At 36.5% G+C, this 27,947-nt stretch overlaps 1 protein-coding gene across 4 annotated transcripts in view; it reads right to left on the bottom strand.

Moving 5' to 3' along the window:
* Positions 1-5,140: 5,140 nt before the first annotated feature.
* Positions 5,141-27,947, bottom strand: part of HECW2 (HECT, C2 and WW domain containing E3 ubiquitin protein ligase 2) — a 200,542-nt gene continuing 177,735 nt past the window's right edge. For all 4 annotated transcript variants that reach the window (XM_026696872.2, XM_087919770.1, XM_087919769.1 and 1 more), the window contains 9 exons: positions 26,289-26,402; positions 20,651-20,803; positions 18,770-18,868; positions 17,606-17,735; positions 16,604-16,750; positions 14,817-14,931; positions 13,361-13,446; positions 9,901-10,013; positions 5,141-6,701 (listed from right to left, as the gene is read on the bottom strand). In XM_026696872.2, coding sequence (XP_026552657.2) covers positions 6,590-6,701; positions 9,901-10,013; positions 13,361-13,446; positions 14,817-14,931; positions 16,604-16,750; positions 17,606-17,735; positions 18,770-18,868; positions 20,651-20,803; positions 26,289-26,402 — 1,069 coding nt within the window. In that variant the 3' untranslated portion in view covers positions 5,141-6,589. The remainder of the gene's footprint in view (positions 6,702-9,900; positions 10,014-13,360; positions 13,447-14,816; positions 14,932-16,603; positions 16,751-17,605; positions 17,736-18,769; positions 18,869-20,650; positions 20,804-26,288; positions 26,403-27,947) is intronic.

Here is a 27,947-nt window from a genome sequence, read left to right as displayed (position 1 = left end):
CCAACAGTACAACACTCCACAGTACAATTAAGCATTATCTCACAAGCTATCTAAAACCTCCCAATCCTCACACCTTGGAGCCCCTAACCTTTAAAGCTTTGGAAAAGCCAGCAGGGATCTAACCTTGGGATCTAATCTTGTTCCAGAAAACAGACCCTATAACAGAAAACAACCATTTCCTAGGGACCTTCTTGATGGAATCCAGAGCGTTCTTCTTCTTTGAGACCTGGAGTGTTAAGAGAAAAACAAATAACCCAGCTTCATGACATGAAAGGCTTTGTGTGTCAACCAACACCTCGAATTCTACCTGGAATTACACTAGGAGCCAGTGCAGTTCATGGAACTGAAATGTAACACAGGCATAGCAAGGTGCAACTGACACACAGGATGAAAATGTGCAAAAGACCTCCTGGCTGCAGCTGCTACCTCCAAAGGAAAGCCATGAGTCCAGGAGGTTCCCTAGATTTACACCAGTTCTGAGTAGTGCAACCCCATCCAAAACTAAAGGTGGAAAAATACTTATTTTAGTGGGCCCAAAAACTCACAGCCAATCTTTCTATGGTTGAGCTGAAGACTGTTCTTCTCCATCCAGAATGTCACAGCCTCCAAACATTGAGACAGAATCCCCCTGGCATCCTTTGATTGGCCTGGGATAGAGGTGTAGGTCTCAGTATAATCAGCATATTAATGATATCATCACTGGTGCCAATGGATGACCTTACCCAGCAGCTTCATGTACATGTTAAAAGTGGGAGAAAGATGGGAGCCCCCAAGGAATCCCAAGCAGAGGTCATGGAGTAGATTCCTCCTCTCATCACTGATTGCAACTGGCCCTGGACAAAGGAAGAGAACCAAAGCAGAAATGTGCCTCTTATTCTTAGTCCCCAGAGCTGATCTAGAAAGATAATATGATCAAAAAGGTCAAGGAGAGTCAGGATGAATGCACCACCCCTTTCCACTTTTGCTAAAAAAATAATAAAGTGTGATAGATGCCATTGCAGTCCTGCACCCAAGTCTAAAACCCAATTGAAAAGATTCAAATAATCTTCCTTAAGAAAGAATTGGAGATGTAGAACAAAAGTTATTGAAAAGGTCAGATCCAGTATGGCTTCTTGAGGAGGCGGGTAAACCATAGCTTCTTTAAGCAATGATAGGACTACCCCTTTCTTCAAAAACAAATTCATGACAAAGCTACATCGGCTAGATGGACTTAATTTTTTTAATTCAAGCCTCATTTTGGTGGCTTCTTCTGCCTCACAAAATATAGTCCTTTTCTGCTCTGGTTTTGGAAAGTTATTCTATTGCAGTGGTTGCCAACTGGTGGGCCATGGCCCACTGGTGATCCGTGAGAAAATTTTGGTGGGCTGCAGCACACCCATGTGTGCAACAGGGGTGATACTGGCAGCAAATGGACTGATGCACGCTGGGAGGAAGGGTAGTGTGTGGAAGATCGCGGCATCGGAGCCCTTCCCGGGTGTTCCCTGGCCTGTGAGGGGGTGGGGGCGAAAGGAACCTCTGAACTGGTGCTGGATGGTGGGAATCTGATGTCTGGAGGCTGACGAGCCACATGCTGAAGACAATGGCTGGCAGAGAGGTGGGGCAATGCTGCAAACCCTAGCAAACCCGTGTTATGGCTGCTGCCTCCTGCCTCAGCGCATTGAGGAGGCTGAGCAGCAGCGGGAAGTGCATGGACCTCCTGAGTTGCAGAAAACAGCTGTCAGCGACGCCCTCAGGTGAAGATGTTGCGAGGGGGAGGCTCAACCCCTCCCCTCAGAAGCTTCTCTTCTCCCTTGCCAGAAGTGCTCACACGTCCAGCGGGAAAGAGGCTTGGCAGGTGCCAGTGGGGCAGTGAGTGCTTTGTGTGTGAGCGCTTCTGGAGAGGAGGAAGAGAAGCTCCCGAGGGGAGGGGTTGAGCCTCTCTCTTACAACATCTTCACCTGAAGGCATCACTGGTAGCCACTCGACCTCCTTGATCTGTGGAGGCAGGAGGCAACACAGTTCAAAGGTTTCTTTCCCCCCAACCCCAACCCCCTTGCAGGCCAGAGAACACTTGGGAAGGGCTTCGATGCCATGATCTCCCGCGCATCAGTCCCATCTGCTGCCGGTATCACCCGTTGCCCCACCTCCCCACCCTCCATCTGGTCTTCGGCACGTGGCTCGTTAGCCTCTGGACATCAGGATTCTCACCACCAGCACCAGTTCAGAGGTTCCTTTCCCCTCACCCCCACCCCTGGGGACAGAGAGAGGAGGATAGGGAGACAGAGAAAAAGAGAAAGAAAAAGAGGGAGAGAAAGGAGAGATGGAGGGAAAGAGAAAGAGGGAGGGAAAGGGGGGAAAGGGAGAGGGGGAGAAGAGAAAGAGGGAGAGAGGGAGAGAAAGAAAGAGAAACAGAGAAAGGGAGAGTGGGGGAGTGAAAGAGAGAGAGAGAGATGAGAAATCCCAGTATTTTTTTGTGGGAAATGGGTCCAAATGACTCTTTTGAGTATTTAAGGTTGCAGAAATAGGCAGCCAAGCTAAGTGCCTGAAAGACCCCATCTCGTCAGTGGGGGTCCAGGTGCATCAGTGAGTGGTGCGCTGGATTCATATTAGTGGTCTGCAGGATTTAAAATTATTTGTTTGGTCGTCCCTGAGGTCCAAAAGATTGGCAACCCCTGTTCTATTGGGTTGAAAATAATTGACAATAAAAAACCATAAGACATTTCAAAAGCCAAAGAGTTGTAGCTTTGATGAAGGATTGCATTCAAAAAAATACTACATTCTTTCTCAAGCCTAGCGACCCCCACCCAAAAATATTGTCATTGGGATTGGAGGCCCCAAAACAATTCATTAGTGTTGGATTCAAATCTCTCCATTTGTTTCCCAGCAGAAATAATTTAAAACACATTTTTCCTTCCCAAATAAGGATGGAGAACAAACTGATATGATTTTCTGAACTAGGATAACTGGTGGAACCCAGAATTGGTGAGCTGCAAGTCTGAAGCTATCTTTGGACACAAGAACTGATTTCACCATACAAAAAGAAAATAAACGTAGAATAGTAATTGTATGATCACTTCTATAACAAAGCAGTGCCACAACTTTACTTGGAAACCAGCATATTTGGGAAGAAGCCATAAATAGGGTTTAAATCTCAATTTTCACGTTTGTCAGTCATCAAATAGAGGGGAGTTAGGATATAAACTATTAAAACATAAAAATACTATGATTACAAATATTCCACGCTATTCATTATAGAGCTGCTGCTGTTAGACTCCAGATTAGTCCCCACTTCCAGCTTTAATCCTCTTTTGATACTCGTATAAAAAAGAACATAGCTAAGTAGATAATTGGCTGCCTTGGGACATTGGTGAAGGTCCAACCTCATGTCTGAAAAAGCTTTTGAGCAGTAAGTAGAGATTGTATTAACTTGAACCTACTTTTGCTACTCTAAAGTAATTAGTTTGTCACTGTAAAGTGCAGTTTGGTATAGTGATTAAGTTATTAGACTAAAACTGGATAATTCAATAAAATCAGATTTTCAAAAAGTTAGTATTTTTTCAGAATTAATTACAGTAACTCTAACATTAGTAAAAAGTTTCAGGAAATCAACGTATTTCATATAAGTCCAAAAAGAGAATCTCAGAAACCATGGTAACATCTGTTGCAACATTAAGATGACCTGGATGACATCTGCAATAAATAACCTACAGTTATTTATAGTTGCTTTACAAACAGCTATAGTTGTTTGGAGATGTCAGAGCATAAACAAAAAGATACAATTCTCAATGTTAAAAAGTAAATTTCTGGAAGCACGAGAGAAATCACAGAATTTATTCCCACAGCTTAAAAAAGCGAGCAAAATGCCAACCTGATATTCTCTGCCAACTTTATGACCTGCCAGAAACTTTTCTTCAGAAGCTCTGCCAGATGCTATTGCTGGATTTCCAACTTCCCTTGGAGATAATATGTTGAGCCTATTTATGTATTCAGTGAACAAAGACTTTATCTTAGGCTGTACATAGGCTGGTCTTTTGATCAGAATTGAATTTCACTTTAAATGTTTTCCTAATCTAATCAGGAGTGATAGGATTGTACATATTACGCCCTGGATTTGTGTATAATAGGATCATTTTGTTCAAAATAATAAAAAAAAGGATAATATATCACATCTTACAACATCCAGATTTGTGTAGCGGTTAATGTATCGGGCTATAAACTGAGAGACCACGAGTTCTAGTTCCACCTAAGGTACAAAGCCAGCTGGGTAACCTTGGGCCAGTTCCTCTCTCTCAGCCCTAGGAAGTCAACATTGCATGTAACTCTGCAGTTAATAGTTACATATTTGATATGGAAGAAATTGTGTGTGCAGTTCTGGTATAATTAATATAACATTATTTTTAGTCTTAATAAAACCAGACCTTGAACATGCCATTTTTCCATGTCAAATAAGTAACTTGTTCCATTTTTTTCTGGAGTAATAAGTAAAAGAATATAGAATATAGATTATGAGTACACAAAGTGACTCTGTAAATAGAAGTAGGACACCAGCTTGGAAAAGGTTCCCCTGTATATAAGCAGAATTTTCCTGCTCACAGGACAACAGGATCCCTTCACATATAATCCACATATGGATTATAAATTCTGTTTTCAGTTTGTTAGCAAACATAATACAAAACCTATGGGCATTTTTATACTTTTTAAAATCTAAAATGATGTGACTAAATTCTTGAAACATGAATCATTCTGAGATTTGTTCAATTGTTTTTTTTTATCAATTTTAAAAAAGCAGAACCTGAGGTGACATACCAGCGTAGCTAAACTAGATTTCAGGTGAATGAAATCTAGCTTTTTTCATAGCAATGACTGATTTAAAATGCATTTATCCCAGTCTGTTTCTAAGAGACAGGAAATGCAATGGCCTGAACAATCATCCATGTTCATCAAGAGTAAAGAAGTAAATTATGTGCATTGTATTCATTCTTAGTGATCACAAGTACCAGGATAAAAGACTAGACACCCCTTTCTCCTCTGCCATATAGGAAACTGGTCTTTCAGCACAGGAGATCTTTATAAACAAGTTCAATCCCTTTTAATATTTCTAAAATTAAAAGCTTATTTGACATGGCGAATTCATGCTTTTGGATAAACCATAGAAAAGTACTTCATTTTAAGAAACATTTATAAGAAAACTAATCAGTGAAAATGTGGGTTTAGAAAGACACTACAAACAATTTACATCTTGGAGACAGTTTGCTGCTAAATGTGAGAGTGACACAAAGTGGTTCATCCATTTAGGTGCTAGTCCTCTTGTTTTTCCAGATCCATTATGCTTATAATAGTGCTGTACAAAAGTAAAAAAGCAGCAAATTCTGAAACATATGTACTCAGCTGTATCTGTATTCAGCTCTAATGAAATTAGTTAATGGAGGAAAAATAAGTGGAATTGAAATAAAATGCATATTACACATTACATGTAGCAAGCTTTAAACATTATTATTTAACTGCAGAATCCTGACATTAACTAGAATGTAACTGGGAAATAAAAATCATGTTCTTTAAAGTAGCTACCTCCGATAGATTTTGTATGAAGTGATACATATTTTTTGTTATTTAATTCACAATATCCCTTTGACTTTGGTACATTCGGTGAAAAAAATAGTTTCAGGAATACCTTACCTTTATAAAAAATAAAGGTGTGTGTGTGTGTGTGTGTGTGTGTACACACACACACACCTTAATTGTGTAAATAATTGAACACAAGAACTATTTAAGCATGGAAAAGTGAAAAGAACAAAAAAGGTCTATTTTCTTATTTACACCCTAAGAAAATCAATATTATGAACTTATAAAAATAAACAAAAGTCACCGTGTAAGAGGCTTTCTTTTTCCTGATATGCTGTGATAAACTCACATTATTTTTAAAAAAGCCTTCATGCAGTATAAAGAATAAAGTTAACCATTAATCTCTTACAATAGCTCTCCTTCTGCTAAACATGATTTGCATATACAATTGTACAGGTTCTCCTAATTAACAGTTTTTCTGTTCACACCATTTTTTGCTGCCAACTTTTCTTCATACCCTTGTTAAGCTGCAGAAAATAACTGTTCTTTGTGCTGTATCTTTGAAATGCAATAGATGTCATGCAGGCACACATAGATTTAGGTATAGCATATATAGCATATTCTTGTATTGTGTAAGACATATAGTAGTGTACCATTGGGAAATAACTCCTATTTGATTTTTTAAAAAGCATTTTTTACTTATCCTCTTACAATTTAGCAGCAAGCTAACAATCTTTGTATTTCACTGAACTCCATTCAAATATTTTGATGAAATCCATTTTTGAGATGTATTAGATTTTGCAGCGGTCTAATTGTTGCTAATCTCTTGTCATTTTTAAAAATCCAACTAAGTTTTAAACATTTGGTGCTCATGAGAACAAGGCCACAACCCTACTCATGCAGCTGTTAGGTTTTCTCATTCATCAAGTCCCATTCTTCCAATTGCATTGTACAATAGTTTTTATCTTTGCAACTTGCTGTAAGCATTTGTGTATTTTGGGGGAGTGATCCACCAAAGTCCCAGATACTGGGTTAGACAATTTGCGTCTTATTCAAGACCAAATGTGCTCGTCTCTTCAACAGCTGTCAACAGCTTCTCATAGAGCATGGAGAACGATGGGTAAGGAGGAAGGTCAAGACGATTGAAACAAGTGTGAGCTCTGGGGAAAAATGGAGAGAAAGTTTTTATGACACCAAAAATCAAGTGTGGAAAAACTAAGAACAAGAACTTGTTCCCAAACATACTCTAATTTAGAAGTTAATTTATTCCTAGATTAAAAGATGAATTGTAAACACATTTATTGTTATTTTTCTATACCTTGCTAACTAATTGTTTGCTTCAAAACAGTAGCCAGTATGTAGTATATTTTTAATTTATATTTTTAGTAACCTTCTATAATGTTTTTACTTTTCAAAATTACTGCAATGGGTGAGGGGGGAAATGATCTTTAAATCTTTAAAGAAATTAAAGTAAGATTTAAAAGTAAAGCAGTCCCGTGTGGATTTTATTCACTAGTTGTTGCCGACTTGGCGGGGGGGGTGCTTATCTCCAGTTGCCTTTGAGACAGGATTGCCATTGTGTCAGCACTGTCCACAGTCATGTGGCCAGCATGATGTCATGGAGGGCTGTTACCTTCCCACCAAAGTGTTCCTATTTATCTACTTGCATTTGCATGCTTTTGAACTGCTAGGTTATGTGGAGCTGGGATGAGGACAGGAGCTCACTCTGTCATATGGCACCTGGGTTTCAAATCTGGGCTGTCGGCTTTCAAGGCGACAAGCCAAGCATCTTAACCTCTGAGCCACTGCACAGCCCCAGTTAAAATATTTTGCAATATTTTCAAGGTTACAAATCATAGCTTTTCAGCAGCATTCCAAAAGTCACTTTCAAACAGTGGAAGTTAACAGAATGAAAATAAAATTAGACTTAATTTAATAGAGTTGCTATTACTTTATACATTGAAAATTATTCATTTGGTGGATTTTATAACAGAGGCAATATTGTTCTAGCCAGTTCATTACTCTCCTTTTTATTATATTTCAGAACACTAAATCTGCAAATAAATTATCATTATTACAACTTTGATAAAGTACTTGCCTTCAGGAAGGAAAACCATAGTAAGAATTTTCCTGGGTTACATTACATTTATTGATAATTCTCATTTTCCAATATGCTAACATACTTAGATAATAGAATTTTTATGACCATGTCCATTAACTTTCCTTTTAAAAGAATTCATTCTTAGTTTTACCATAAAATGAAATTACTGTGGATCCAAAACCCAATATAACTTGGCAACAAGTTTCATAAACGGAGGTTCAAACTAATTACCTACAAACAAAAAAGGGACTAATCTGGATGAGATAAAGCAGCCTCACTGCTTGGTCTCACACCTGTCCATCATCATCCTTATGAGTAATGCCCATTCACCTACATATGCCCTGCCCCATTTTATCACCCTACATATTTCAACATGGCTGCAACATTTACCATCATGGCTCCAGTGAACTCAAAGTGCAGGAAGATAAGGAGAAGGATCTATCTCAATTCTGTTTTCCTTTATATCTCAACTATAATAAGTTGAAAGTGGATAGTGCACATAAGAGCAAAACTGGTTTTCCACGACAATAAAGCTTGAGCTTTATTGACCTAAGAAATGTTCAAGGAAGACTATAATCTTAATGTGTCTCAGCAGATCATAAACTAAGAATATATTTGCAACTGAAAACTCAGACAGGTTAGACAGTATTTTAAATCAGTCTCCAGTAACACAGCAGCAAATTCTTCAAGGGAAAGCTCCATGCCTCCAAAAAATGGGAAGTCAGTCAGCGAGTACTAGGCAGCATCTGGAACTTTTACTATTGAGTGCTTAAATAATTCTGTATGCAAGTGCTGTAGAACTGAAGAAAACTTTTTTCATCCAAAGCTGAGATGGTGGATCAAAGTACGATTTCTTAAATATTTATGATTAATCTTATGTTTTATTTAAACATGTTTACATCCATACATATACTTAAATGTGCTTACATGCTTTTAAATGTTGTTTAATCATGCTAAAATTATGAGTCCAGGTCAACAGCAACGTAAGGACACGCCAGAATTAAAAATTAAGTCTATTTTCAGGCATTCAATGTGTTAACATTTATCGTCATCTTCATGGGGAAAAAACCAGGCTGTTTTATTTCACCTATTCTCAGAGGTATTATTATTTCTCAATCTGAGTGGTAATGGGTATAAGCACAAGAGATTTTCCAGCAGACTTTAAATTAACCACAGTTTATATGTCAGGATATGACAAGCTGCTGTTAAGGAAAAATAGAAGCAAAAGTTTAGAGGCATGCCACAGGAAAGGGAATGAGAGAAAGAATCAGCCAAAGACTTGCTGCTATTTGTTAAAAAGAAAAAAAAATCAAGTGCTGCCTCAGAAGCTCACTGTTGCCTTCTGCTCAACACATTACAGCATTTTGCAGAGCAGAACAATAGGATCTTTTTGGCTATACCCTGACAGATTTTCAAATTAGTAGCTTGGAGTTAGCAGAGATTTAAGGACACGACTCTTGATAAACTAGTTTTTACAGATATCAAAAAAGCAGTAACTAGAGCAGAAAAGCAGCAACTATAAATGTAAGACTGCAGCCATCTCTCTCTCTCTTCCAAATCTTCTGCCTCTTTCTCCTTGCTTATGCATCCTGAGAGACTGAGCGCCAGTTACTACTCTGAAGAAGGAGCAGCTGATACTATGCAGTCATATTGTAATTTAAGGCCATCATAATCGTGGATATGACTAGGCAATTGAAGCTCCACACCTTTTTAACATGTGCCGTCACTGTGGACACTCCTGATTAGAGACATTTCTGCTTCTGATTTTGGTTCTTCTAACTCACCAGATCTATCAACTAAAAGTAGCATCTTCTGTTAGTCTTATGGATATTTTCCCCATATCATTAGGTTTTCAATACTTGCTCAAAGAGTCTGCTTTCCACCTCTTTTAACAAACATTCATTCCTTGACACAGATATATAATGCTATATTCTACCCAGGACCATAATCAGGGCAATCAGCTGAGATTACAGTCAGATGTTATACATCAATGGGAAAAGAGAAAGATAGAAAAAGTGGGGCAGAAAGGAATAGTTTCAGAACAATGTTACTATGTATTTCATGTAGAAATTTGCTGAAAAGAAAGAGTGTTTTTTAGAGACAAAAATAAAGTAAGAGTGGTTTAAGCTTCACAGTAAGCAAATCTAAGGAACAGGAAACAAATTATGCTGAATCCCCCCAATTCTCTTTTATTTAAAGAAACCCAAAATCATCTGCTCCCAGTGGATTTATTTTCAATATTCTTAGAGTTACTTTACCTGGGCAGAGCAGTGATTTTGCCCCATTTTTCTACACAGAATCTTCTTGGTCCATTGCTTCCTCTCAAAGAAGCAAAACCTTCATAAGGTATACTGGATGTACCTGTAACAAACTGGAAAATAACATAAAACACTGTGACTATTATTGAAAAGGATGATCTAATGCATAGTTCTATTTTTATTTTCTATTTGTAAATACATAGATGACCTCTTATCTGGAAAACAATAAAATTTATTTTACGATTGTGTTAATTGTACAGAAAGAGCAATCAAGGCAATGTATACAGGAAAAAAATGGGGTTTCAGCTTTTGAAAGGATATATAATGTTCCAAATGCCTCGAACTACAATCTTTTCAAGACTTTATTGAACCTGGTATGGAAGTATGTTGGTAGAATATAGAGTACTTCTGAACAAGCATACTGAGTACTGTATGGATCTGGCTACGAGAGCTTTTGGGATTGTCCCTACACCTGCCTTGTCCTGCGGCAAAGACAGTCCACTTACTGCTTTCTGAAGATATATCAATGAGGTAAGATGAAGGCAAACCAAAGTGATGCAGTAGGAAACTAGTCTTTTCAATTAGAGCATGTAGTTAGTTTCTTTGCTATGCAAACATTTGATGTCAAATGGAGCAGGACCCCAGGATACAGGTGAAACTCAAAAAATTAGAATATTGTGCAAAAGTTCATTTATTTCAGTAATGCAACTTAAAAGGTGAACCTAATATGTGAGACAGACTAATTACATGCAAAGCAAGATAGTTCAAGCTGTGATGTGTCACAATTGAGATGATTATGGCTTATAGCTCATGAAAACCCCAAATCCACAATCTCAGAAAATTAGAATATTGTGAAAAGGTTCAATATTCTAGGCTCAAAGTATCCCACTCTAATCAGCTAATGAAACCATAACAACTGCAAAGGGTTCCTGAGCCTTTAAATGGTCTCTCAGTCTGGTTCAGTAGGAATCACAATCATGGGAAAGACTGCTGACTTGACAGTTGTGCAGAAAACCATCACTGACACCCTCCATAAGGAGGGAAAGCCTCAAAAGATAATTGCAAAAGAAGTTGGATGTTCCCAAAGTGCTTTATCTAAGCACATTAATAGAAAGTTATGTGGAAGGGAAAAGTGTGGAAGAAAAAGGTGCACAAGCAGCAGGGATGACCGCAGCCTGGAGAGGATTGTCAGGAAAAGACCATTCAAAAGTGTTGGGGACTTTCACGAGGAGTGGACTGAGGCTGGAGTCAGTGCATCAAGAGCCACCACACACAGACGGATCCTGGACATGGGCTTCAAATGTCGTATTCCTCTTGTCAAGCCGCTCCTGAACAGCAACGTCAGAAGCGTCTTACCTGGGCAAAAGAAAAACAGAACTGGTCTATTGCTCAGTGGTCCAAAGTCCTCTTTTCTGATGAGAGCAACTTTTGCTCTCCAAGGACCCAGAGTCTGGAGGAAGAATGGAGAGACACACACTGCAAGATACGTGAAGTCCAGTGTGAAGTTTCCACAGTCTGTGTTGATTTGGGGAGCCATGTCATCTGCTGGTGTTGGTCCACTGTGCTTCATTAAGTCCAGGGTCAACGCAGCCGTCTACCAGGAGATTTTGGAGCACTTCATGCTTCCTTCTGCAGATGAGCTTTATGGAGATGCTGACTTCATTTTCCAGCAGGACTTGGCACCTGCCCACACTGCCAAAAGCACCAAAACCTGGTTCAATGACTGTGGGATTACTGTGCTTGATTGGCCAGCAAACTCATCTAACCTGAACCCCATAGAGAATCTATGGGGCATTGCCAAGAGAAAGATGAGAGACACGAGACCAAACAATGCAGAAGAGCTGAAGGCCACTATTGAAGCATCCTGGTCTTCTATAACACCTCAGCAGTGCCACAGGCTGATAGCTTCCATGTCAAGTCGCATTGAGGCAGTAATTGTTGAAAAAGGGGCCCAAACCAAGTACTGAGTACATATGCATGCTTATGCTTTTCAGAGGTCCGATATTGTTCTATGTACAATGCTTGTTTTATTGATTGCATGTAATATTCTAATTTTCTGAGATTGTGGATTTGGGGTTTTCATGAGCTGTAAGCCATAATCATCAAAATTACGACCAATCACGGCTTGAACTATCTTGCTTTGCATGTAATGAGTCTATCTCATATATTAGTTTCACCTTTTAAGTTGCATTACTGAAATAAATGAACTTTTGCATGATATTCTAATTTTTCGAGTTTCACCTGTAGATTTGTGATCAATAGAGCCTCAACTGGCCTCCTGGAGGGCTGCCTTTTCCCATTTGGCTGCCAGAAAACTCAGTGTATTCTTGGTAATTCAAGTATTTCTTTTTTTAAAAGAGGAATGAACTAACTTTTATGAGGTCACTATTTCCATTGGTAATCCTATACAGTCAACTTTCTCCATACATGGTGATTTCCCCACTGGTAACTTCCCTTAAAATCTTTGTCTCATTCCTTTTCTTCCTGACTACCCTGTCTCTCCTATCCTACCAAGCACAGATTCTTTGACCTCCCTGTAAACAGGCCGGAACAGGGAAAATGGAGTATCTGCACTTGGCTGGTGAGATGGGCTAGGGTCAAGTGGTAGGAGACAGGCAGGTATTCCTGTCTGCGTAGGCATCACCAGTATTCCCAATCACCTTCTTTGTGCCTACTATATAGGTTTCTTGCAATTGACTGTAGTAATACATAAGACTTTGAGGTCACAATATTAGCAAATAATCTGTATTTAATACAAAGCTGTTTTTTAAAAAATATCTTAATGTATATTTCCTATTTTTTTCAGTCCAGAAAAATAGAATTGGAAGAGGAAGGAAAAAAATTAAAATAAAATCAGGTTTGATCCTCCCTTTCTGACCCCATTTGGTATAAATCAATCAGTAATTTTCTTTGTGAATTAAAGAGATTGCAAAGATAGATTTTTAGTCACAGCATAAAATACAGAAAACAGAAGAATATTTCTCTTTCATTCCATTTTGTTCTGACAGGGTGGGGGTTCTGTTTGGAACTCTGTTTGCAGACATTTTTCCTTTTTTTTTCCTTACTAGTTTAAAGAATCTATAATCAAGCAGAAAACGTTATGCAAATCTAAATATTTTGAGCAGGTCCTGAAATAGTGAAAGAATTTTTCTTAATGTTTATGAGATAGGGCAGCAAGATAAAGCATGTAGACTTGTTTCATCCAGGAATTATAAATGGAAAAAAGGCAACAATGAATTTACACTGACTTACTCCCACTACTGCAACCTATTAAATATTTAAGACAGAAATCCCTGCTCCCCCAAAACCTATAATTGCTGCTTTCATATGGATGAATCAGGAAAGGAGTGAAAAGTATTTATCAAGCCATTTAACAGTTTTGAAATTCCAACTCTTCATAGTTTTTAACAGTGTTTTATTATGCTGATATCAACTACAGTGATGCTAACTGCAACCTTACTTGTAAAAGCCGTAACCGTTGCTCATTGTTGAATCTTTCCACAGCAGCCCAAAACCATCGAATTACAATGTGATTATCATGGTATCCTGTTTAATAACAATTAATAATATATTATTCAGGGCAATCTTGCTTTTAAAAAATCATGAGAAAGTGCTAAAAACTGAGCAATATTGCAGATGTAGGCCCTAACATTTGCTAAATTAATCTATCCAATTTTATATCATATATATGGGATTAATTCTTGTTCCCTTGGTAGACTTTCAGGGTGTAATGTCATGTTTGGACATGAAACTTCACAAAAATGTACACGGGTTAAAACATGAGTTAAAAATTACTGATGATAGAAAAGTTGGAGGAATGATGGATATACTATCTAAGGAGAATAAGATAAAGATGCAGAAAAACAGCCTCAGGAAATAATGGGGAATTGAATTCAAGGATTTAAACAACCTAAGATAAAAGTAAGGTAAAGTAGTTTGGATAATTCCTATTATAGATAGTATCACATCTATTTTTTATTAACCAAAATGTTTGAGAGCCTATTTTAATATAAATTAGTAAAGAGTTGAACAGAACATGGGAGATTACTGAAGGAACCCTCACTTCAGAAGGAATCTCTTGAGTATATGAGTTCTCAGCTAGAACTGTAGAACAGAGTAACCACATGAAATGATGAGTTCTTTGCTGGAAGACCTCAAATATAGGCTGGGTGGTTATCTATCAGAGATACTGTGATAGATAACCACTGGGTTAGGAGTATTTATTGTTGATGACTTTAATTTTTTTATGCTGTAAGATGTCCTGAGTCACTTCATAGTGAGATGGATAGAAAATAAATTTAATAATAAATCTATTTTAAGAATAGTCTAGGGCCGGGGTTCCCAACTCCGAGGCATGGCCTGTTTTAATTATTTTATTTCCATTTATTTTCTTTAAATTAATGTCTATCTGCACAAACAACAGACTTTTTACAAAAGACCTCAGTACTTTGTATAAGTATGTTTCAATTCGCTTCCAGAAATAAAGTCCAAGTACCAATTAAGTCAATTCTTAACTGTCACAGAAACATCTGTGAAGGTAAGAGTCTCATTTCATTGAAAAGCCTCTTTTTCCCCAACTTTTGCCATTTTTACTATTTGTTACAAATTAAATACCAGTGTAACTTCTTAGATTAACTCATTTGATCTCACATATTGCTAGTCATGCTGTTTTGGATTTTACCTCTTTTATCAAATTAAAGGATTGCTTATTCCAAAATGGGAAAATCCAAAGACATGTGAAAACTTAAAAGAAGACCATATGTTTGTGAAATTACACTGCAAATTAAAATAGTTTTTGGGATAAAATAAAAACACACTAAACAATCACACTTTTATTTAATTCAATTTATGATCATTCAGGTTAACTACAACCAACAACATATGTATATATGTATGTGTATTTTAGAAGTTGTCACCTCCTCTATATTCAGTGTTATTTCTCCAGTCACTTAAGTCAATTTCTGCAGTGCCAGCAATAACCAATTCTAGTTCTCTTGCATCAAATACAGACACCAGTCTAGCATCAACCACCTAGGAGAGAATATATATTCAATATGTATCTTTTGCTTTTATTTCCACCAACTATTATATAGGGTCCACAGTTCATAATACTGTAATTTTTGGTGCAACATTTAGATATAACCATTAAATTTGAAAGAAAAGCACTTCCCTCATTTTCTAGTATATATTTAAAATATAAGCAGAGAATTAGAAGGTATATTCATACCACAAATAATATGTGGAAATATCTCCAAGCTGTGCATTCTCAACATCAAATTTTAGATGCTCCAGCAGAATTTGTTCCACTGAAGTTAGACAGAGACCCAGAAATCACTATCAATATACTGTATACTAGAAGGGATTGTGATTCTTGAGCCTAAGGCTGATTTACTACCAGGAATATTCAATAGCTTTTTCTTGTAGTAATATCCCCTGTGATGACAACCATCTAGAACAGGGGTCACCAATCTTTTGGACCTCAGAGACCACTAAATTCATAATTTTAAACCCCACAGACCACTAATATGATCTGCCTAATGACCAGCTGGGTGGGCGTGGCCAATTCAATTTCACTCATGTCAAAGGGCGCCTCGCCAGACTCTACTCACCCCTCCCAGCCACTCCTTGCCTGCCCGCCCAGGCTTCTTAGGGCCCCAACAGGAAGCAGTTGTTGGAGCTAAGCAGCCACCATGAGAAACAGTTGGCAAAACAGCTGGCTCAGTTCAAATTGGATCTGACTGAGAAGGAGGCGCAGCAGAAGCACCTCACCGAGGACTATGAGCATTGGCTTTCCAAGCAGAGGGAACACCTGAGGGAGTGCAAGGCCAGGTACCGGCACCTGGAGGCTCAGCAGGCTGAGAAGGTCAGCCAGTTCCAGGCCCTGATGCATTCCCACTAGAACAAAGCCCTTGAGCTCTTCCGTCCAGCCTTCGCCCAAAGCCCCACACCAGGAGGCTGAAGCAGACTGCAAGTTGGAATTTCTACTCCCCTCCGACTTGCACAAAAAGACTCTGAGGAAAGAGACTCTTTGCAGCAAAACAAATGTTCATTGCACGTGTCTGGCCCAGGGGCCATAGTTTGAGGATCCCTGATTTGTGCAATATAAAAAATGCAAATAATTTTTCTGCAGACCACCAAAATTTTCTCGTGGACCACCAGTGATCTAGAAAGTCACACCAATGGTATAATTAGTTCACTACTTTTAACATTGATTGGTGATAATTCTTTAGGCTTAAGCCAGACATTTTTCAAGACCTATTTGAAATGCAAGAATGAATGATGGGAACCCACTGTATGAAAAGCATTTGCTCTGCACTTAAGAAGTAGGTTCTCCCATCATGCAACTTATGCCCCATCTGAATGACTTTGGGGGCAGGAGTTGAACTTGAGAACAACTGAAAATCTAGGTAAAATTATGCAATTTCAAAATGCAACATAATTGTGCTCTGTCAATCCCTAACTGGTTACCATCTTCATATGTAGGGTTTATTAAATTATTACAAGCAAGTCTAGTTTGCCTGACGTTAGTGACATTAATGACAAAGCCTGAGTGGAACAACTTCAGAGGCAATACAGTAGTTCCCAACACGATTTAAACAGTTGCAGGATAGGAAATAATTATGAATCATAGATAATCCTAACATGTGACAAATGCTCTAGGCACTTAATGCATGCAGTATATGAAAACATATTTATATTTTACCTCGTAAAAACCACGTACTAAACTTTCTGTCTGCTGCACCACACCTCTCTCAATTCTCCATTTCACCATTCTTTCTATATATTCCTTCTTGTTCTTTTCTGTGACAGGAATGTTGGCACCTCCAGGTTTTAATTCCCTTTCAGTAATCTTAAAAGCAAATTACCACCAATACGTTATAAAGCAGGATCTATTGCAAAGAGAAATGTTAATTTATCAAAGTGATGCTAATTCCCCAAATGGCTGATAAAACCTGGCTGATTTGATCTTCTGAAGTGGTCAAATTTGGTCAATATATAAAGAGCTAAAAATTTAACTTTGGAGTTAATGGTATCAAGTACAAAACTTGAACGCATCAAAAATGTACATATTAGAACAAGAATTCATGTACAATGAAGAATTCTTATCCAGGAGTATAACATCTGGATGCTTGCCAGCTCTGCTATCTACGGGAAACAACTGCCACCCACCACGCACCCCATACTCCAAATTGTCTCTGTTTTGGAATGACCTCATTACAACACTGAAGTCTCCTTATCCTGGAGGACTTCTGGATCTACACTGAACTGGCCCAGTCAGGAGCACTTCAGGATTATTTATCCCAATTACTGTTTGATTTCATACATGGAGGAGGACACATTTGGATTTGGGATTTGATTAGGTAATAATTATGGTCATAAATTTACCTTTATTCTAGTTTCAAATATTGGCTTTTAGGCAAAATAAGCAATGTACCAAATGTACCATGTCCAAAATATGTAAATGACAACTTATCTGGAAGTTTTGGTGTTCTCTGAGCTTAGTTGTATCCTTGTAGATGTTTTCAAACAGTCAAGCTCAAAGAACACCAGGAACAATGCAGTTCAACCCTAAGCTACATATATTCTCTTCTACCGAAATATTATCTTATATTGGAAGCAAGATGATCCATGGAAGAGAATTAGAAGCATTGTAAAAATAAGTACCAAAAGACTGCCCTTGAAAGAAAAAAAAGATTGCCCACACCTGTCCAAAAACTTCTTCATTTACAGTGAATGTGAGATCGAGGATATCATGTATATCATTGTCTTTCATCCATTGTAGACTTTGGTGAAATTCTTCATCAAGATATTCCAGATCACTTAGGTCACACAATCTATAATAAACAAGAAGTAATTAGAGGATTAAAAATGACCTAGATTATGTTGATGTGAACAAATGAAGAGTAGATGATTATGTGCTACCAAGTCAACTCTTAATAACCACATATGGATTTCTTCAAGATGGTCTATCCACCGCGGGTTTTTTGATAAAATATAGGAGTTGTTTATCACTGCTTTCTTCTGTGTAGTATGAAATGAAACCTTTGCACTTCAACAACTTCCTATGTTACTGCTGCCTAATATTGGAGCCTTCTTGCTTTGGCTAGACAGTGAAGATGATTCATACCTTGAATGACTATGCTGGGACTGCATACTGTTTGCATACTCCCAGCATTGTTTATTCATCCCTCTTAGGAAGAATCACCTTAGAGGCAGCATAGCAAGACTATAGCAGGGTAGATATGTTATTCATTCAATAATAAGGAGAACAAAGAAGGAAATCTGTACGATTATTACTGCTAGAGTTCTTTATGCTAAGTCTTCTTTCATACATATAGATACACGTTCATTCATTCATTGGCACATCTTAAAATCTGAAATAAAAACTTACTAATAAAAAACTTCATTGCCATTTTACTAGGAAAATGTTATTTCATTTTTTTTTCACTTTTGAGCATCAATTAAATTCAATTAAATGATTAGATTCAAACCAATAATTAATCAGCAACTGGAATACCCTAGAACTACAGTTATATGATGCTAAATGTGGATACCTTGCAAACTTTCTGTTCAATATTCATACTGTATCAGAACAACATGTATCTTTGAATTTAGTTCATCCCCTAATAAATGATTCCTGAAGCAAAAAGGACAAAGTATTCTATCAAAAATAGGAAAATAGAAAGATATTTATTTCTGCCTCCAAAATAGTTTCCTTGATCACTACATTAAGTGTAAAGGCAGTCTGTGATTTAAAAAAACTTATAATATGATTTAATAGATATAAAGCAGTTTATTACAGATATGACTTGCATCCAGATATGTCTTCTGTAAATAAAGAATAACCTGGTCAAATTTCTCTACTTACATTCTGAGAAGGGCTTTATAAAATGGTCGGGTAAAAAAGGCATCTAACAAATATTGATGAATCAGAGCAAGACCAAGGATTCGACCACTAAATCTGAACCTACAAAGAAATTAGAGTACAGTTTAGATTTATTATTTATCTATTTAAATTTGGTATATATGCTAATTCAATAAGTAAATCTGACACTGTTATCCATGTCCAAAATGTAATTTTGCATTACATTTCCATAAAATCATCATTTAAACAAGATATTGTCATTATTTCATATTTAAAGGATTTATCATTAAATATTTAATATCAAAAATATTTGCCCTTTGAAATATAAATACCATGAAGGTGGTTATTATTTCACGTGGAAGACAAATACTATATTTTTTTTGGTAAATGTTTTTCTTGTTTCCTTAATTACTGTGAGTCAATAAAAAGTATAGGCAACATAAAATTGACACAGTAACGAATTGGGAATCAATGCAATTCCTTGAGAACATTAACAACCTATGTGTTGGAACTGTAACGCCCAAAATGCCTAGGTTGCAAGGCAGCTGCAATCCTAACTTATCCAGAGAACACTTGATTGAGGAAAACTGATGTATAATTTATTTGTAGGTAAGCTGCCCCCCTCAACAAGCTACCAGCAGCATTTTGCCCAAATAGAAACTTGAGAGTGAATCTCAAGGACAGTCCCATGTAAATACGTTGCAATAATGGAACCTGATTTTAGCAGGATATATACCATTATGAAGGCCCAATAAAGAATAGTTTTACTGGAGAACCAGGCAAAGCTAAGAAAGATATGGAAATCCTTGTTATGGAGGCCACCTATGTTCCATTCATAATATAACAGGAAGAACATACCCAAATTAACCAGCTGTTCCTTCAGAGGGTATGCAAGACTATTCTTCAGAACAGGCAACCTGCCTAATTCCCAGACAAGAAAATTGTCCTAATCACAGACCCTCCATATTATTAGAATTCAGCTACTGTTTACTGGCTCTCATCCAGCTCATTGTAGCATCCAGACATGAGATTCATCATCTCTCCTGATTCGGAGAGCTAGAGCTGAGTGTGTTTGTGAACTGATGAAAACCAATCAAAAACTTCATTCCCTCCAATGGCTCTATAAAGACAACAACCTACAGACATGAAGTACATGGTGAAAAATACATCAATGATAAATTTTCTTGACATATATTATGTTGTGCGGTCCTTGAAAACAGCAATGTTTTGTCACATAAGAAATTGGGCCACTGTTTTGTGCCCCCTTTCATTCACTTTTTTTTGTATTCACATAAAGAACTCAGACTAATGAGATGCAGTAAACACTGTTTTCAATCTCTTTCTGGCTGACTTGACTCTGCCTTTAATGCTATTTTGCATTTTATCCTCCAAGAGTTGACAGATTAGGTAACTGTTTTCCTTTCTTATAGAAACATGGATACTCCAAGAGATGGTACAAAACACAGAGCCACAAAGTAGCTTTACTATGTGAGAAAACTTAACATGAGAGAAGTGGAAGAAAGATTATTGCACATCTTACTGATTCAGACAGATTTTTTTTAAAAAAAGCAGACTCCAAAACAAAAAGACTAGAATAGTAATTGATTTTATGCCTTGGCAACTTGAACTCTTGATACTTAGGAGGCAGCAGAGCTCTGTAGGAGTTCACTCACGCCTAGCTTAAGTGTTAGTCGCTTAAGTTGGCAGATCATTGGGTATACCATGAAAGAGTCAAGGATTCTATTCCAACACCTTGCAGTCTATTATTTGAAAAAAGAGATGTACCTGATTTACCTTATTTGGATTTTTCATAGTAAATGAGCAAGCAGAGCACAACCTATGCTCTTTAAAAATAACAGTATTTCTATGATCCAGCGTTCTTACCATTCATGGTGATTGTCGACAAAAGCAGACATTGGACTAATTTGGACAGTGTATGTGTCGTTGGCTGAATATTCAAATAAACCATAGTATGGGTTGAAGAGTTCTCTTGATACCAGGAAAAAAAACTCCCTTGAAGGTCCACTGTAGTCCAGTCTTAAAAAACAACAAAACATAAAGGGATACTATACAAATGTACTTTTTAAAAAGAAAATTAAAAACAAAGAAATATTTGCCTCAGATAATTAATGATTCATTCCCTCCCACACACACACTCAATATTTTTGGATCCTTTCAATCATCTCTGTGTAGCTTCTGAACATTTCATTTAATGACCGTTTATACTGCTTTGAATGTCACTAAGCTAGTTAGTGGTACACTACCTTAGCAACATTCAAAGCACTGATTTCTATTTCAGAACATATGAAAATGTAGATTTATTATTTTGCATTCAACCAGACATAATTGTATCTCTGATTTAAAGGCACAGATTATGCAAAATTTCCTATTAAATAGGTTGCAATGCATAGGTTTGGGTTGGTACTTCATTCAAATCCTGAAATGAGTGAATCTGTATTCTTTATTCTACATTTATTCTACATAGAAGCTTACTGTTCTTTAGTTCAGGTGCTGTTTAGAATACAAGCTAGTATCTTCAGTTTATTAAATATAGGAATAACAGATGATAGGAAAACTGAGCAAATTAAAGCTCACTTGTTTTTTCTAAATAAAATATTTCTCTGTTTTGCTTTAACTTTCTCACACACACCCAACCCTGTTTAAATCATTATGTAATATAAGAGATCTTTTATAAAAGTCAAATTTACCCATCAGATAGGAAATGTGTTGTAATAAAAGACAGAATTTTCTCCATCTATCGGCTAAGATATTCAGCTATTCAGTCTCTTTGTAGATTTATTCTTGTGCAATGATATGCAAGCAATTATAAGCAAGCCATTACCTTAGAGAGCAAGTGATGGACAAGCATGTATGATAACATATTTAATGTGTCCTGCTCTTACAGTAGGGACATCTTTAGGTGAGATAATACTCTGGATATAATGTTTTAAGTAGAGATTTTACCAAAATTTTAAAACACTTTTTAATTCGAAAAATAAAAAGTTTGATTGTCTCTTACGAAGAAAGAGTGATATCCCCTGCCTAAAAGTGGCGAGGGGAAGCACAACTTATCTAAATGCCATGTATTTTTGGTATTTCAAAACCAATATCTTATCATTACGTCTTTTTTCATTGGGAATAAACCAAATTTACTTTGAGCTCTTACTTTTCTGTTTTATATTTTTCTTTCTTTGGAGTGTTGTATTTTATTAAAAGAATTATAGTTCATTTAATATGTTTGCTTATAATGGCCAATCACTGTGAATGGTTAGAAATTAAATGAAATTCGTTTTTCAGATGAGAATTAAGTAGATATATATTGAAGAAATTATCTATCATTGTTTGAGCAGCAGGGAATGAAGCCATTCTTTATAGACTTGCATTTAAACAAGATTCAATGAATACTTTCAAATAAGCCATATTCTGCATATAGTTTGGTCCTTGCTTAATTTTTTTTTACTGCAATCATCAAGGAGAGTCCCAATTCATGTAAATATGATGCAATTTTTCCCTCCTGTCAAAAGAGAATTACTGGCCTTCAGAAGTTGAAAAATAGAAATTCCACATAGCAATTCTATTAGCAACAAGAAGTCTATGACACCATGAATTACGGCATCCACAAAAACTCAATAGTTCATAATATCCGTGATTTATACTCATTGCATTTCCAGTTAGAAAAACATACAATAATATTTAAAGTCCAAATTTTACTAAGGTATTTTCTACACTACACAAAATGATACATCGCCAAAATAATTAACACATTTAACAAAATATGTTAAAATTTGTATTTATTAATATTCTTCTATTATTATATTCTTCTATATATGTAGCTATGTAACTGCTTTACTATTGCAACAATTATCTTAAAATAGCTATGTACTTTCAGACTTTTCTTTCATATTTTATATGTTCAAAGTCAAAACAATCCTATTTATTGTTAAAACTATTCAGGAAAGAAGACACAATTTTGGCAACAGAATTATTTCTTTATTTTCTAATTTTCCCCCTGCACTAGTTCTTTTTTAAACCATGTGCAATTAGATTGACCCAGACTTAAGAGACACAAAAAAACATTGGAACCTAGACCAGACAGTTCTTTTATATTAGGGTTCCCCAATGTGGACAGTACTGACTCTCCCCTCAAGGATCTTTTTTGATGTTGTTGTTATTATTATTTGTAGTACTGTTATTTAAAGAAATAATTATTAAATTATTTTCATATAATAAATGTTTGGGAAATTGTCAGGCACAAGAAATCAGGAACCCAGGTGATTCAAATGAGTACAAATTTAATCCATGCTAACTCACTGAAGAATATAAACTACTAATAGTCAACCCAAATTGATGTGGACAAGAGTCAATAGAATTCAAGGAGGGCTGTGCTCTTATGTGCACAAAGGGGCTCCAAACTAATGATTTGCTTGACCCCTCCCTCAGGCTCAAACTGGTTATCTCCTACAGTTGATGAACAATTTGAAATTTTATGAAGAGGTCAATGAGCTGAAGAGTTTGGGGTCCCCTGCTTTATGTTATACACAGCTATTTATGTGGAAATAGCTGCATATTTTCTAGATCGCAGCTATAAATTCTGTAAAAATATTGAAGGGAGAGGGAAATCCTATTCTTACAAGAGTTTCTTGACAATGTTTTCAAAAGGTTTGTTGCAATTCAGCCTGTTCTAACATTTTGCTTACATTGTTTATGGATATATATATCTTGTAATCAACCACCTCAAGCACAAAAGTATTAGAGCAGAAACACTACATAAAAACAATTATATTTTCATGGGGGAAATATTGGTTGCTTTGTACAAATTTTTAGTGTCACGGCACAGAAATATAATATTACCTCCCTTCCTGAACTACACTATGCTCGTGTTACCTATCATGAAACAGAGCAATGAAGAAATATGAACATCAGATAACCATAATTAGAGTTAAATTGACCATTACTTTGATTGGTGACAACTTACACCAACATGCTAAGCATCAAACCCAATTATTATGAAGGTCACCTGATGCCCAGCATCCTCTTTGATTATACATTGAGGACATGGCACCAATCTTGAACCTTTCAATTTGAGATGGTGCACAGATTATCCTGTCTCTCAGGCTATGAAGATGGACTGACCTTTAAGACCCACCAAGACCCCCTTTCTTTTTTTAGTAAAGTGGGATGCCTACCTACACCTGAAATGGATCCTGCCCATTAGTTGGTTGGGATGCAGACTCTGCCCCTCCCCCCAAAAGGACCAAACAGTATAGAGAAAGTAAAATCTCTCCAACCTGTTTAATCTAAGATTCCTTTTAGGTTTGACCCTAATTGAAAGTGCTGATAGGGACAGTGTTAAATTCCTGCACTCTCTCACCCAAAGACCACACAAAATAACATCCTGGATAAGCAGGACCCCAAGTTGATAAATGAAATCACCTGCACCAAGGGGGGAAAATCCAGACAAAGCTATCATTATTAGAGGTTCTATGTATTCCTCATTACCATGTTCCTCAACGTATACATTTTAATTCTAGCATCTAGCAACTTTCATACAACTGTTTAATTAGTTGCCTGGTGAATCGTTTATGTGTTACAAGAGATTCTGACACCTAAGTATATCCAAAGGCTTTGCATTGAGAATGATTACAAGCAACGTTTGCAACAACAGCTGCAAGGGCATATGTTTACTATTCAAGAACACTAATACCACACCTCACAAATTACTTCTTAGTAATACACAGTTTGATTACTAAAACATACACATGTCACCTAAACATAATCTCACTCCAGCAAAGAGATGTTCTGCATGTTTTGAATCCACATTGTTTCTAAACATTTGGTGATGAAGAAATTAGTGATCGCTTGGATATTTCAAGCTTGGATATTCAAACAGTTCAACAAACCAAACCAACAAACTAAAGTTGAAATGTGGTGGAAACCCTTTAAGAGTTCTGTGATTTGTTTACTAGTTTTTTAAACAAATTGAACTACTTTATGTTCAGAGGCTTTATCATTAACACCTCTTTTGAAAAATAGTAAATATAGGGATAGTTAATGTATAAAAATGCTAATAGCAAAATTAAGGTTTGTTGTCTGTAACTGCTTGAGTACATTTACTGAAATCAAGACAAGAATGGTAGTACTTTTCCCAAGTAACAAACTTAGGATGAGATGGGGGTGGAAGGGAGGAGTTAGACCAACCTGTCCTATATTCTATATCAGGTTAGCCACTCCACACCCATATGAATTTAGGATTTTTAATAAAATGTATTAGCTGGGAGAGATGTTCCCAGATTAATTCATATGGTTCCCCTCCTATAGTCATCACATTCATGGGAATTGTTAATACGCTATTTCAGAGTTTAGCCATTTTACACATAGTGTTGTCATTTCTGGATGTTTCCTAACATTTTCATATTTTTTAATTATCTTGGGATTCATCTTGCCTTTCTTGTACATAAAACACTGCAGGCACGAGTCACAGTAACCTCTACTTTATGTTTCCAAGAACACTTTCTTTTAAGTATTATTTTCTACATAAATACCTGGACTAATTGGTACATTCTAAAATAAGATTCAGTTCTAAAAGCTTTTTATTAAATAATATCAAAATGGCGCAATTCTTATTTCCTATAAAGGACAAGATTTTGGACAGAACTAGTAGAATCTGTTTAAAATAAGTTGGCGCCAACATAATAAAGTAATGTAAAAATGGTTTTATTTATTTGTCCTTATCTCTATGCTACCACTTTGTAAGACTCCAAGCAACTCACAAAATAGAAGAGTTATCAAAACATCACATCTACAGAGTCATAAAACATCATTAAAAAAAAAATAATAAAAGCAAATTTATTGCCTCTAAACATGGAAGGTTGATATTTCTAAGTATAGAAGGATGATGAAGTATGAACAGACCTTCACTTAAAACTTTTACACTGCATGATGGGAGGGTGGTAAAAAAAGGAGGTAAAACCTGTGAAGAGATGGTGCCCATATAATTTAGAAGTTTCATGATTATTAAACACAAATGCATGAAAGTTAGCAGTGCCAATAAATATAGTTGTGTGATGGAGGGATCTTCATCCCTCCCTTAGATGTTTGCAATTATGTGAGACTGTATGCTGAAAAACTTCAATTTTACCCAAATTATCTAAGGAGTTAATATCATCTATCATATATCTAAAACAGCTAGTAAATCCAGTCCAGTCCTTCAAAGCAATCACCTTTTTTTAAAAAAATGCAGAGAGTTGGCAGTACAACATGCAGGACTAAAATCTTATCAGAGCAGATTTAATAGAAACTCAATATGTGCCAATGTGATGCTTTCTAAAGAACTCACATGTCAGGAAATCAGCACTATCTGAACAGCTGTAGGTTCTAGGCTTATAACAGGCATTTCCTGGCAGTAATTCTTCCTCATTTCTGCTCTAGACCACAAAGAGCGCACTAAAATATCTGCACACAGCTGCAAAACAAATCATGTATTAAGTATACTTTATATTGGTAGTCATTTACTTCTACTCACCCTTCCTCTCCAACAAATGTGACATACAATTTATTCCTCTGTAGATCCTTTCTTGAATAACCCATAATTTGATTGAAGGCATCTTCCAGCAAGTGGTCTCTTCTGATAATTAATCTTTACCATGAAACAAATCAGATTACATAAATCCATGACGATATTTATCTTTTCTGCTTGGTTATATATTTATATTCAGTTTATAATGACTCTCCCTTCAGCTACTGTATATGCATCAGCAAGATACAGTAGAGGCAGAACTACTAGACTACTTATAAAGATTCATGAAATTTCAATGTCTTGAAATATTCCTAATATGCATATTCTATTGCATCAATAAAATATTACCGAATGGACAAGGCAAAATTAAATTCAAATATTAAAGAGAGATGCAATAAAGAGGACTAAATATTTGGTAAGCCACATGAGCAAAAATAATCATCAGATTTACCCATTAATGCAATTATCATATTCATGTTTCTTAGAAATTCTCTTTTGACATATTTATACATAATTGGACAATCTATAATCAAAATGAGTATATAATGTGGACTAAGCTGAGAAGTGAAAATATAAATTGTTCCAAGTTTTTATAAATTTATATTTCATAAATTTATATTTTAACTTCTGAGCTTAATCCACATTATATACGCATTTTGATTATAGATTGTCCAATTATGTATAAATATGTCAGAAGAGAATTTCTAAGAAACATGAATATGATAATTTCATTAATGGGTAAATCTGATGATTATTTTTGCTCAAGACATGGCTTACCAAATATTTAGTCCTCTTTATTGCATCTCTCTTTAATATTTGAATTTAATTTTGCCTTGTCCATTCGGTAATATTTTATTGATGCAATAAAATATGCATATTAGGAATATTTCAAGACATTGAAATTTCATGAATCTTTGTCTGTAGTCTAGTTCCAAGTTTTTATAAATTTCTGGCATTTGACTCTGTGGTAATATATTCATCATATTCTGCAAGTCCTTGTACAGCTTTGTAAGATCTGGGGGTATCACAAACGCTCCTCATGGGGGCAGTAGTGCTTTTATGATGGGTGATTTGATCCTGTTGGGGTCTGCAAAGCTCAGAGACCAGGAATGTGCGTGGGGGTTCACAGTACCTAGCCGAGCCATTCCCATGAGACCTTTGGTGCCTGGATATTCTCACGGGAACTTTATCATCTTTGCTGAGGCCTGGCTGAGATAATGCTGCTGAGGTAATTGTTTTGATTTTGTACTTGCATTTTCTTAATAAATACTGCTACCCGAGTGCTCTCGGGGCTGGCAATTGCTCAGACGTTTCCCTGCGTCTCCCATTTTTCAATTGTCAGACCACCACAAGTGGTGACCCCGACGTGATAGTTTGGAAGGCTATACGTTTCGGCGTGATAGCTTGAAAGCTATACGTTTCCCGCATCCTATACTCATCGTCGCGGACGTCGACTGGGCCCTCATCTTCTTCGCTGGACGGAGATAGATTCTTTTCGTGAGTATGGGGGGAGGTCTCTCGAAAGCTCAGACAAAGCATCTCAGGGAAATGAGAGAGATCACTGGGAATAGTTTTAAGTTTGGAGTTCATAGTAGAGGACATGAAGTAGGAAAGAAAGAAATTGAGGACTTATTACAGTATGTTTGGAAACATATTCCGTGTTAT

Source organism: Pseudonaja textilis, chromosome 1, assembly GCF_049901715.1.
Source record: "Pseudonaja textilis isolate UNSWEBS1 chromosome 1, rPseTex1.2, whole genome shotgun sequence".
Taxonomy (NCBI): Eukaryota; Metazoa; Chordata; class Lepidosauria; order Squamata; family Elapidae; genus Pseudonaja; species Pseudonaja textilis.
This window is presented reverse-complemented; position numbering and strand designations above follow the sequence as displayed.